The 12,178-nt window shown below is 46.2% G+C and overlaps 1 protein-coding gene across 3 annotated transcripts in view; it reads right to left on the bottom strand.

Moving 5' to 3' along the window:
- PLEKHB1 (pleckstrin homology domain containing B1) overlaps window positions 1-12,178 on the bottom strand; it is a 47,174-nt gene that overhangs the window by 15,864 nt on the left and 19,132 nt on the right. For all 3 annotated transcript variants that reach the window (XM_083610215.1, XM_083610217.1, XM_083610216.1), the window contains exon 4: window positions 3,514-3,616. In XM_083610215.1, the coding sequence (XP_083466341.1) occupies window positions 3,514-3,616 (103 nt within the window). The remainder of the gene's footprint in view (window positions 1-3,513; window positions 3,617-12,178) is intronic.

The following is a 12,178-nucleotide window of genomic DNA, read 5'->3' as shown; positions in this document are numbered from 1 at the left end:
GCCCTCCAGAGCAGGAGAAAACAAGCTTGTTCACTTTTCCATGTGACAGCCCTTTAGATATTTGAAGATGGCTCTCCTATCTCCTCTCAGTCTCCTCTTTTCCAGGCTAAACATACCCAGCTCCTTCAAGTTACCAGACCCAGGATCATCTTGGTTGCACACATTGCTTGTCAATATCCTTCTTAAATTGTATTGCCCAGAACTGGACACAGCATTCCACGTGTGGTCTGCCCGAGGCAGAATAGAGTGGAACTATTACTTCCCTTGATCTGGACACTAGACTTCTTTTGATGCAGCCTAGAATAGCATTAGGGACGCGGGTGGTGCTGTGGTCTAAACCACAGGGCCTAGGGCTTGCCAATCGGAAGGTCGGCGGTTCGATTCCCCGCGACGGGGTGAGCTCCCGTTGCTCGGTCCCTGCTCCTGCCAACCTAGCAGCTCAAAAGCACGTCAAAGTGCAAGTAGATAAATAGGTACCACTCTGGTGGGAAGGTAAACAGCATTTCCGTGCGCTGCTCTGGTTCGCCAGAAGCGGCTTAGTCATGCTGGCCACATGACCCTGAAGCGGTATGCCGGCTCCCTCAGCCAATAAAGCGAGATGAGCGCCGCAATCCCAGAGTCGGTCATGACTGGACCTAATGTCCAGGGGTCCCTTTACCTTTACCTAGAATAGCATTAGCCTTTTTTGCTGCTGCATCACACTGTTGATTCATGCTAAGCTTATGGTCCACCAAGAGCCCTAGATCCCTTTCACATGTACAGTGGTACCTTGGGTTACAGACGCTTCAGGTTACAGACTCCGCTAACCCAGAAACAGAACTTTGGGTTAAGAACTTTGCTTCAGGATGAGAACAGAAATCGCGCGGCAGTGGGAAGCCCCATTATCTAAAGTGGTGCTTCAGGTTAAGAACAGTTTCAGGTTAAGAACGGACCTCCGGAACAAATTAAGTTCTTAACCCGAGGTACTGCTAGTAAGCCAGGTGTCCCTCATCCTATATTTTGGCATCTGCTTCTTCCTGTCTCAGTGCAGAACCTTACATCTGTCCCTACTGAAATTCATTTTGTTAGCCTGGGCCCAACTCTCCAACCTGTTTGAACCCTGGTCTCCACCAGCTCCTAGTCCGACCCTCTGTATAGACCATGGGTAGGCAAACTAAGGCCCAGGGGCCAGATCCAGCCCAATCACCTTCTAAATCTGGCCTGTGTAAGGTCTGGGAATCAGCATGTTTTTACATGAGTAGAATGTGCCCTTTTATTTAAAATGCATCTCTGGGTTATTTGTGGGGCATAGGAATTCGTTCATTTCCCCCCTGAAAATATAGTCCAGCCCCCCACGAGGTCTGAGGGACAGTGGACCGGCCCCCTGCTGAAAAAGTTTGCTGACCCCTACGTACACCACCCCACCTCTACCACAGCTGGACCCCATAGGCTTCATCTGGTCCTATAGGGATCACAAGGATTACAGGCGATCCACCTAGCTGAGTATTGTCTACAATGACTGCCAACAGCTCTCCAGGGCCTCAGACGTCTCCCCTGGAAATGTCAGGACTTGAACCCAGGACCCTCGGCAAGTCTGAACAGCTTGCACACCTGGCTTCCGTACACTGCATGAATCTGAGGGGGAATATTTCCAACCGGTCTGTTGCCAGGGGAGCCTGGGAGAAACGCATTCGCCCTCCAGTTTGTAAACACAGCAGCTGATGCGAGGAGGTGGAAATCTTTCAAGAGCTACCACATCCCCGGAGGAAGCCGGTTTGTTTCCAAACAGTGCTCCCCAAGGCCTGGAGGCAGCAGCTCCGGGATCAAGAGTAAACATCATTAACAAGGGCTGGTGGCAAACATTTAGTTGGCTGGATCTCAGAGACAGGAAGGAAGGAAGTGATGCTCCAAAAGCTCAGGGGCAGAGAACCGGGGCATCTCTCCCCTCCCCAATGCCCTGGGTTCCAGCTCCCAGCAGCCCCTGCAAAAAGCCCAGCCAATGGTCAGGAATCATGGGATTTGTAGTCCCAGCTCCAACGCTACAGCCTCACTTCATCCCAACGAAGCCCTTTCCAGCAGTTTTCTCAGGCTTCAGTGGCCAGCGATTGTTTTACAGTAGAGCCTGTCTGTTCCCATTTTACAGATCATGGAACCAGAGTCACGGGACATTGTGGAGGAAAGAGGGCTGCAGACCCATTTTCCCCTTCTTAGCTCCCATATTTAACAGTATTAATTAATACGTACAGTGGTACCTCGGGTTACAGACTCTTCAGGTTACAGACACTTCAGGTTACAGACTCTGCTAACCCAGAAATAGTACCTCGGGTTAAGAACTTTGCTTCAGGATGAGAACAGAAATCGCGAGGCGGCAGCGGGAGGCCCCATTAGCTATAAAGTGGTACCTCAGGTTAAAAACAGTTTCAGGTTAAGAACAGACCTCCAGAATTAATTAAGTTCTTAATCTGTATTGGTCGTTGGCTCGTTTCCAGGTCCAATTCCAGGGGCTCGCATTGGTGTTTGAAGTCCTAATTGACCCAGGCTGCAAATATCTGAAAGGCCTCTTCCTCCTGCCATGGATTTTTTCGCTGAGATTCCTGCATTGCAGGGGGTTGGACTAGATGACCCTAAGGTCCCTTTCTATTCTACAATTCTTTGATTCCTTCCCTACAGATCCTCTCAGGTGCTGGGATCAGCTTCTTGGTAGTTCCTGTGCCCTCAGAGGCTTGGGGGAGGATGTTAGAATTCCTGCTCCATGACTGCAGTCATGGGATTGTTGTCTATCACATGACGGTGTATGTTTTGTCTCCACAGAGTGGGAAGTGACGGAGACAGGATGTTTGTGTTACTGTGTTCCATGAAGTGGGACTATTGTCCTTTGTCCTTTTTCTCTTTGCTGTCTGATGCTAGAGAGAGAGGGAGCCATGTTGCAGTGCTCCGTGTGTGTTTATACGTAAATAAAGTAGATTAGCCAAAATGCTGAGCTGCTGAGGTCTGTCACGCAAACTGCGAACACTCTGCGGATCCCTAAGTGTGCTGATGTCTGTTGGCATCGGTCGCTGTGATGTTCGGACAGAAGAAAGCTTTTGAAGCTCCTGAACGATCGACCAGGAAGGAGAGAACGTGCCAGTTGGGCATGTGTCTCTGCCAGGGTCCTACTCGAGTGTAGGCTGAACTCCTGACAGTAGCCCAGGGGGACACGGCCTTCTCTCTGGCAGCCCCTAAGCAGTGCAGCTCCTCACAGAGATACATCTGGGACCTTCATTGTATTTTTTCAGAGGATGGTGAAGGGGCTTGAGGTGTGTGCTTTAAGGACGCACTTTATTTTCACGGCCGCAAGTTGTTTTAATTTTTTTTTAATGCTGGAACCCACCTGGGAACCTTGGGGCGAAGGGGCGGGGGAAACAATTTATAACAATAACAACTATATGAAATGCAGAATATTTAATACTAACTCATATTAAACTGAGCAGCTATGGGCAAGTCTTGGCCTCAATTGTCCACCTGTAAAATGGGATTGTTATTGCAGCAACTTACACAGCGTCGTCCTCGCTTTCGGCACACAGCATCGTTTTGGAGCCGTCTCTCTGCACGATGCACATCAGACACTCGCGGGTTCTGCCTTCAGGAGGAGGGATGTCTGGAAAGCCAAAGGAGAGGCAGACAAAAAAAAGGGGGGGGAGCAGTTGGCAAAAAAACGTTTAAAATGCATAACTTTTTCTTTTAAAAACCGAACCTTTTTTTAAAAAGGAACCGAAACCCCAAGAGAGCAGAAAAAAACTATTTATATATGCAACCACAGCTGCATGGATGTTATTGGCCCAGAGATGGAAAGAAGATAAATGTTCCTACCCAGAGAAGAATGGCAGACAAATTTGATGGATCTATGCCGAAATGGCTAAAATGACAGGAAGAAATCAGAAATCAAGAAGACCAAAATTTCAATAAGGAATGGGGGGAAATTATAATTTATCTTTAAAACCATTGTAAACTGTTAGCAGGACTGGAATAACACTTGTAGTTTAATGGTGAATTTTGGACATAATGGAGATGGAAAAGGTTTGGGTTATTATAAAAGATGCAGGAGGAAATGATACACAATAGGACCCACAAAGGGGAAGAGGAAAGTCCAGGAGATTCCTTGGAATCTAGTTTCTATTGGATATGTGATTGTAAAACTTTGAGTGTGTGTTTTCTTAATAAATGCTTTATTGGTTGAAAATTGCATAACATAACAAAGATGATCAACTGGCGTTAAACACCAAATAAAATTAAAAGTATACAATCTTTCATTCCTTAACTGATACTTGCTTTGTTTTGTGATTCAGTTTAACTTGACCTCCAATCCTCCCATTGCGTTCCCTGATTAAATTCCTTAAATTTGCACTTGCCTAAAGTTTCTCTCTGTTGTCTGACTTGCTTTCAGTTTTATCAAATTTTCCTATTTTACACAAAGCAAAACTTTGATTTGAAAAGCAAATAAACAAATTAGGAAAGAAAGTAGGTTCGGACGATGAAGGCGTCAGAAATGAATGTCTGCTCCCCTGCTTTGCATTCAGAAGGTCTGCGGAGTGAGCGTGGATACCTCTCGGAAAAAGTTTTCAAGCGACACAGCAGGAAAAGCAGCTGTGCACCAAGACACAGTAGACTCCTGGGTGGAGAGGAGCTCAGTGGAACAGCAGCTGCATGGCCTGCAGAAGGTTCCAGCTGCAATCTCCAACGCCTCCTGCCCTCTGGCGAACTGGAGGAAGCTGGTAAAGCCAAAGGCGACTGTGGGGTTGCGGTGCTCATCTCGCTTTCAGGCTGAGGGAGCCGGCGTTTGTCCACAGGCAGCTTTCTGGGTCATGTGGCCAGCAGGACTAAATCACTTCTGGCACAACAGGACACCGTGACGGAAACCAGAGCGCATGGAAATGCCATTTACCTTCCCACCGCAGTGGTACCTATTTATCTACTTGCACTGGTGTGCTTTCGAACTGCTAGGTTGGCAGGAGCTGGGACAGAGCAATGGGAGCTCACCCCGTCATGGGGATTTGAACTGCTGACCTTTCAACTGGTAAGCCCAAGAGGCTCAGTGGTTAAGACCACAGCACCACCCGCGTCCCTAAGGGCTTTAAAGGTAAAGGACCCCTGACAGTTAAGTCCAGTCGCAGACGACTCTGGGGTTGTGGCGCTCATCTCACTTTACAGGCCGAGGGAGCTGGCATTTGTCCACAGACAACTTTCCGGGTCATGTGGCCAGCAGGAGTAAACTGCTTCTGGCGCAACGGGACACCGTGACGGAAACCAGAGCACACGGAAACACTGTTTACCTTACCACCGCAGCAGGACCTATTTATCTACTTGCACTGGTGTGCTTTCGAACTGCTAGGTTGGCAGGAGCTGGGACAGAGCAATGGGAGCTCACACCGTCGCGGGGATTCGAACCGCCGACCTTCCGATCGGCAAGCCCAAGAGGCTCAGTGGTTAAGACCACAGCGCCACCGGCATCCCTTCGGAGGAAGCTGGAGGAACATTCGACTGCCAGCCCTGCTCGGTTCCTGTCCCTGGAATCGGGGTGGGGGGGGGGGAGAGAGAGATGCCATCCTGACCTTGGTGCCAGGCAGCATCATTTACGGGACCCCCTCCCACTCCCAGGAACCAGGACCCTCCTTGCCCAAATTCCATGGATTCTATATAAGCTCACCCACCCCTTGGGCAGATAAGACGGAAACCAAAAACTACACTAAATGTGGTCTTTATTTAATAAAATAATAGATGAGACGTTTTGCTCTAATCGTGTCCATTAAACTGCGTTCAACGTGTTGATTAAAACGCCTGGTCAGAATATCTTTATTAATTTCCCATTACTTTGCCCAGGATCAGGTTCAAAGGACCTTGTAATTAATCAAGGAGTTATTATCCCTCTTGTTCTGTTTTTTTTTTTTTAAAAAACCCCTCAGAATTCAGCTTCCCACAAAGCCACACTCAGTGTGCTTGGTAGTCAAAGGTTTACCAAATGGTCTTCCCACAGATGGGCTGAAGCGCAGAGATGGGAGGAAGGAGACATTCCCTTGCTATTACAAGGGCCGGATCTGTCCAAGGCCCCATCTATGGACCGTTAAGAGGCAGCTGGGATGCCTGTATGCTACCTTTCGTATCGTTTAGCTTTTCATCCATCGCTTTTTACAAAGCAACTTCCAAAAGATGTTCGACACAGGACTGCCATAAATACAAAGGGAACACGATTTTTGAAAACCGTACACAATACTAAAAGGGCTCAGACAGAGAGAGAGAGAGATATTTTAGTGTGACAGCATCATTTCCCTGACCTGGTAGGCTTTTCTTATGTTCTGAGGCTGCCTGTCAGTGTAGACAATACTAGATGGATCAACAAGACAGGCGAACTAATACCAGGGTACTAGAAGAAGCAAATATCACCAGTGTCGAAGCAACGATTCTTCAACATCAACTTCGTTGGACTGATCATGTTGTGCGGATGCCTGATGATCGTCTTCCAAAGTAACTACTCTATCCTGAACTTAAAAATGGAAAGCGTAATGCTGGTGGTCAACAAAAGAGGTTCAAAGACTCTCTCAAGGCAAATCTAAATATAACCACTGACAAATGGGAAACACTGGCCTGCGAGTGCTGCAGTTGGAGAACTTTTTTTCCTTTTAAAGGAAAGCAAGAATTTTTACTTGGCATTGTAGGGGAGGACATTAAGAGACAGGATAGCAAATTGTTTTTATACGCAACAACGGCAGCAAGAATATTATTGGCACAGAAATGGAAGCAAGAAGAACTACCGACGAAAGAAGAGTGGCAAATGAAATTAATGGACTATGCAGAATTAGATAAAATAACAGGAAGGATCTTAAACGTAAGGGACCAGAGATTCTTAGAAGACTGGAGTAAATATACGAACTATTTGAAAAGTAATTGTAATGAACAGATTGCGCTAGTAGGACTGCAATAAGTTTTGTAAGGAGGATCGTATGAAATATTGCAAGACTATGAGGAGAATTATTAGTTAATGATAATTAAGACTACTAGATAAATTAAGAAATGCAGAATAAGCATAGCTGTCAACTTACAGATTTGAAAATAAGGGACCAGCAGCCTTGAAAATAAGGGACCTGCAGCCTCACCTGTTCCAGGCACTCCAGTCTTCCTGTCCTCCTGCAGTCTGGTCAAACTCATGCTGGGTAGCTTCGAGAACACTGTCCAACCAACTTTGTAACCAGAGGTTCAACTGAATAGAATCTGACTCACATGCAGCACAAGGCCTATGCAGCCTCAACTTAAGATGGCTCCCCAGCCTGGCTTTGCACTGCAAAATTTGCAGCAGCACGTGCAACAAAATGGCATCCAGCATTCAAAAACCCCCTCAGCTTGCATTAACTAGCCACACACAAGGCATGCAAGCTCCACCCCCCCAGTCGTTCTTAGACTTCTTATTGGGTGAGCAACACAGCCAAGCAACACAGCTGGAGCCTCCCTCCTCCCTGGCCGGCAGGGAGGGAGGGAGAGGAGCTGCTTCCTTTGAAATTTAAGGGACATCATTTAAGGGACATTTAAGGGACATCCATCAATAAGGGACAGCAGCGGGACATGGCCCTGGAATAAGGGACTGCCCCTTCAAATAAGGGACACTTGACAGCTATGAGAATAAGTGATAAAGAACAGGAAATCATCAGAGGTGTTGATGGAAGTCTAAAATATTGTATAAGATAAGAAGTTATGTTAAAAAAACTAATAATTTTTTTTTAAAAAAGGAAATGATATGTTAAAAAAATTAATAAAAATATATATAAATAAAGGAAAGCAGGAATTCTCAAAGCCTCAATGGTGGGTGGTGCAAGGAAGCTCCCGCAGCTCATTTTGACCAGTGACTCGCAGGAGAGGCCCAGAATCAGCCGAAGGCTTCCCGCTGCTGGAGGACCAAAAACATGCCGATTTGGAAGGGAAAGTCTGTGGCAAAGCAAGGAATCAGCCGCACGCAGCCAAGCGAGCCGAACGCCTCTGCATGTCAGGTTCGCTGCTGCAACCGACGGAGTAATTGGGACCTTGGGGAGAAGCTGCCGACTCGGTGGCTCCTGCTGAAACCACAACAAAACGAACGGCGGTGCAAGATCTGGCAAGGAGCCCAGAGACACTCAGGAGATGGGGCAGCGTTGAGAAGAGACCAGACGAGAGAGAGAGGGAGGACAGTCCCCCCCAAAAAAACTCCATCCAAGTTCCACTCTTGGCATGCAAAACAAGGGATCAGAAAAAAAATAAAAAGCATTGATTTGTTATAAAAAGAAAAGTGCATACATAGCAGAAAGAAAGGAAACAGGGAATCAGAATTTAAAACCATGGTCTGGAAGGACAAAAGGACGAAGAAGCAGCGCACCTCCAAAAGGGATCGAAAAGTATTAACTCGCAACAAAGATTCCCATTTCAAATAATAAACATTTGCAAAAATGAAAGTATTCTCCACCCGTCGGTTACATCGTTCCTGAAACTAAAGGTTCTATGTAGTCCTTAATGTGCCAGCCATTTGCATAGGCTGATAGCCCTGGAGGAAACACATGCCTCAATATTAGTATAAGAAATAAAACCATGCAATATATATATATATATATATATATATATATATATATATATATGGGGTCGTTCAAGCTCTGCCCTTTAGAGACATTTGGCGTACAAAATCTCTTTTCAAGAAGGGCAATTTGCCAAACCCTTGGATACCAGCGATCTAAATTATTAAGGTTAAAGAACTTCCAAGATTTGGCAACGATGTCTCTGGATTTCTCTGCCTGACTGTGAAACCTTCCGGGGCGTGTAATCGACAAAGCTTTAATTACACCCAGGCAAATTAGCCCCCATATCCATTTCCAGTTACTGGGGCCCTGCCCTTAAACCTGTGATGAGAGTATCCTTGCCACAGGGCAAGACTGCCGTTTTTAAAATCACCGCAACCAGCTCCATATGTGGTGCTTGGGACGGAGGTTACTGCACCAGGACAGAGGGTATGGCTGCCTGATACACCTGGTCGGGCCTCAGCTGCCCCAAATTCTCTGCTTGACGTCAGTAGGAAATCCAGCCTCGAGTCAAAACGCAGACAGCAAACTTGTCTGTCCCTGACCTGAGCTGGGCTTGGAAGCAAATCTTCTTTGCGCTTGTAGGTCATGGTGGGGTGAAGGGAGGGGAAAATTCTGCCTCTGAAATTTCTGCCAGGCTTTTGCTATTCCCCTGTCCCTGATGTAAGCAAAGATAAGGGGGCAGGAATTGGATGGGGGCGCTCAAAAGGGAGAAGGGAAAGGAAATGGGGTAGCTTTGGTAACTTTATTGCCGGGACGTGGGTGGCGCTGTGGGTTAAACCACAGAGCCTAGGACTTGCCGATCAGAAGGTCAGTGGCTCGAATCCCCGCGATGGGGTGAGCTCCTGTTGCTCGGTCTCTGCTCCTGCCAACCTAGCAGTTCGAAAGCACACCAGTGGAAGTAGATAAATAGGTACCACTCAGGCGGGAAGGTAAACAGCGTTTCCGTGTGCTGCTCTGGTTCGCCAGAAGCGGCTTAGTCATGCTGGCCACATGACCTGGAAGCTGTACGCCGGCTCCCTCAGCCAATAAAGCGAGATGAGCGCCGCAACCCCAGAGTCGGCCACGACTGGACCTAATGGTCAGGGCCCCCTTTACCTTTACTTTATTGTCACTTGTACAACTTGTATACAGTGAGATTACACGAGCACCCCCCACCCAGCTCTCTTAGTCTTAATTCCCCTCGTTTACTTATACACACCCACCAAACCCGAAAGTCAGTTGCCCTGTTGTTATCTTTTCATTCAGCAGCCTAACAGCCCACAGATAGAAGCTGTTCTTTACCCTGTTGGTGCGACTAATCATGTTTCTATATCTTTTGCCCGAGGGCAGGAGATCAAGAAAGTGCCGGCCAGGGTGTGAATCATCCCTGGGAATTTTCCTCACTCTCCTGAGGCAACGTTCTTCCGCGATGCCATCCAGCGGATTCACGGGACAGCCCATAATATCTTGTGCTGCGTTCACCACCCTCTGTAGGCACTTCCTATCAGATGATGTCAAACCAGCGTACCACACCGTGATGCAGTATGAAAGGACACTTTCTATTGTGGACCAGTAGAAGGAGATCATTAAATGTTGATTGACATCGTTCTTCTGCAATACTCTGAGGAGATGGAGTCTCTGTTGGGCTTTCTTAACCGCTTGGGTTGTATTGATTTTCCAAGTAAGGTCTTCACTGAGCTAAACTCCTAGGAATTTAAAGGAAGAGACTCTCTCCACACAGCCCTCCCCGATGTACAGCGGGGCTAGATCTCCTCTCTTCCTCCGAAAGAGAGCAGTGAACTAAGACTTGGGAGAGCAGGGTTCGAATCCCCACTCAAGCAACAAAGCTCACTGGGTGACCCTGGGCCAGTCACGGCCTTGTTCAGCCTGACCTCCCTCAAAGGGTTGTTGTGAGAATAAAACGGAAGGGAGAAAAACTACGTGCCCAACTTTGAGATCCTGGGAGGAAAGGTGGGATATAAATGTAAGAAATGAGGTACTGAATCGATTTTATTCCGCTTCCCATGAAATATCTTGAAGCGGCTTCACGGGAAAAGCATCAAGAACAATAAATCAATTCAAAGCCATTCCAATTTCATGATGGAAAATGATGCTGAATCAAACAGATTTGAGAATGGTGTTGGGATAAAAAGACTCTCAAATTTTGGGAAGAGGAAAGAATTTTCATCCTGTCCAGACAAACAATTAAATACAGCTAATTTAAATGTAACAGTTGAGTTGAAACTGCAAAGAGACAGAGGGAAGTCAACAAATTTATAAGGGACTCAAACCAATATTAAGGTAATTTCTTTTTAGGATTTTGTGTATAGAATATTTAAGTTATGGTTTGTACTCTTTAAATAATGTTGTTTTTGATAAATGCTTTTCTGTTTTGTTTTGATTGTTGTTGAGTTTTTATTTTTCTTTCTTTTTTTTATTAATATTTTTTGTATTATCTTCCTTTTCGTTGTTGTCCTATTTACCTTAGATCTTTATACATTTCTACTATGTATTTTGTACTAATTTTTTTTTTCTTATCTCAGAATATGTGATTTAGGATCAATTTATTATTTTTATTCTTTCTTTGTAAATTTCAAAAACGTAATAGTTTTGTTTTTTTTTAAAGTCACATTTTGGGAAGAGGAATTTGACTTTTGCAAGCGAGTTCCCTTTCAGCCCCAGCTGTAGCCAGGGAGGAAAAACGAGATGAACAGGTCACTTAAAGTTTATTGAACATTATGCATCAATATCCTGGAATCCCCTGCAGAGAGTGAGCAGGAAACTGGCAGGGAGCTTGGGCAACTGCAGAGCGTTGCAATTTTTAATTTTAATTTTTTGCTGCTGGAAGACTCCGCAAGGAGAGGCCTGGTGTTGCATGAACCAGCCCTCTGTTTGGGCTGTTTCTTTCCATCCATTGTCTGCGAAAGAATGCTCCGTGTGACTCAGCAATGTGGTACCAAGCAGTGCAAGAGCGAAAACACGCAAACAGAGGGAGGAGAGACAGAAAGAGGGCAGAGGGAGGAATGTTGCTTCTGCCCCAGGGAGGAAAGCTGGTACAACTGGATCAGTTAAGCTGAATTGATTAAACTAACATTTTCAAATGGGGTTTTGAAAAAATGTGCAATTAATTCATTGGGCTCCATGATCACTGCAGATGGTGACAGCAGTCACGAAATTAAAAGACGCCTGCTCCTTGGGAGAAAAGCAATGACAAACCTAGACAGCATCTTAAAAAGCAGAGACATCACCTTGCCAACAAAGGTCCGTATAGTTAAAGCCATGGTTTTCCCAGTAGTGATGTATGGAAGTGAGAGTTGGACCATAAAGAAGGCTGATCGCCGAAGAATGGATGCTTTTGGATTATGGTGCTGGAGGAGACTCTTGAGAGTCCCATGGACTGCAAGAAGATCAAACCGATCCATTCTGAAGGAAATCAGCCCTGAGTGCTCACTGGAAGGACAGATCCTGAAGCTGAGGCTCCTCATGAGAAGAGAAGACTCCCTGGAAAAGACCCTGATGTTGGGAAAGATGGAGGGCACAAGGAGAAGGGGATGACAGAGGATGAGATGGTTGGACAGTGTTCTCGAAGCTACGAACATGAGTTTGACCAAACTGCGGGAGGCAGTGGAAGACAGGAGTGCCTGGCGTAC

The sequence above is a fragment of the Podarcis filfolensis genome (genome assembly GCF_964270895.1).
Source record: "Podarcis filfolensis genome assembly, chromosome: 4".
NCBI lineage: Eukaryota > Metazoa > Chordata > Lepidosauria > Squamata > Lacertidae > Podarcis > Podarcis filfolensis.
Note: the sequence above shows the minus strand (reverse complement) of the source record. Positions and strands in the feature narration are given on the sequence as shown.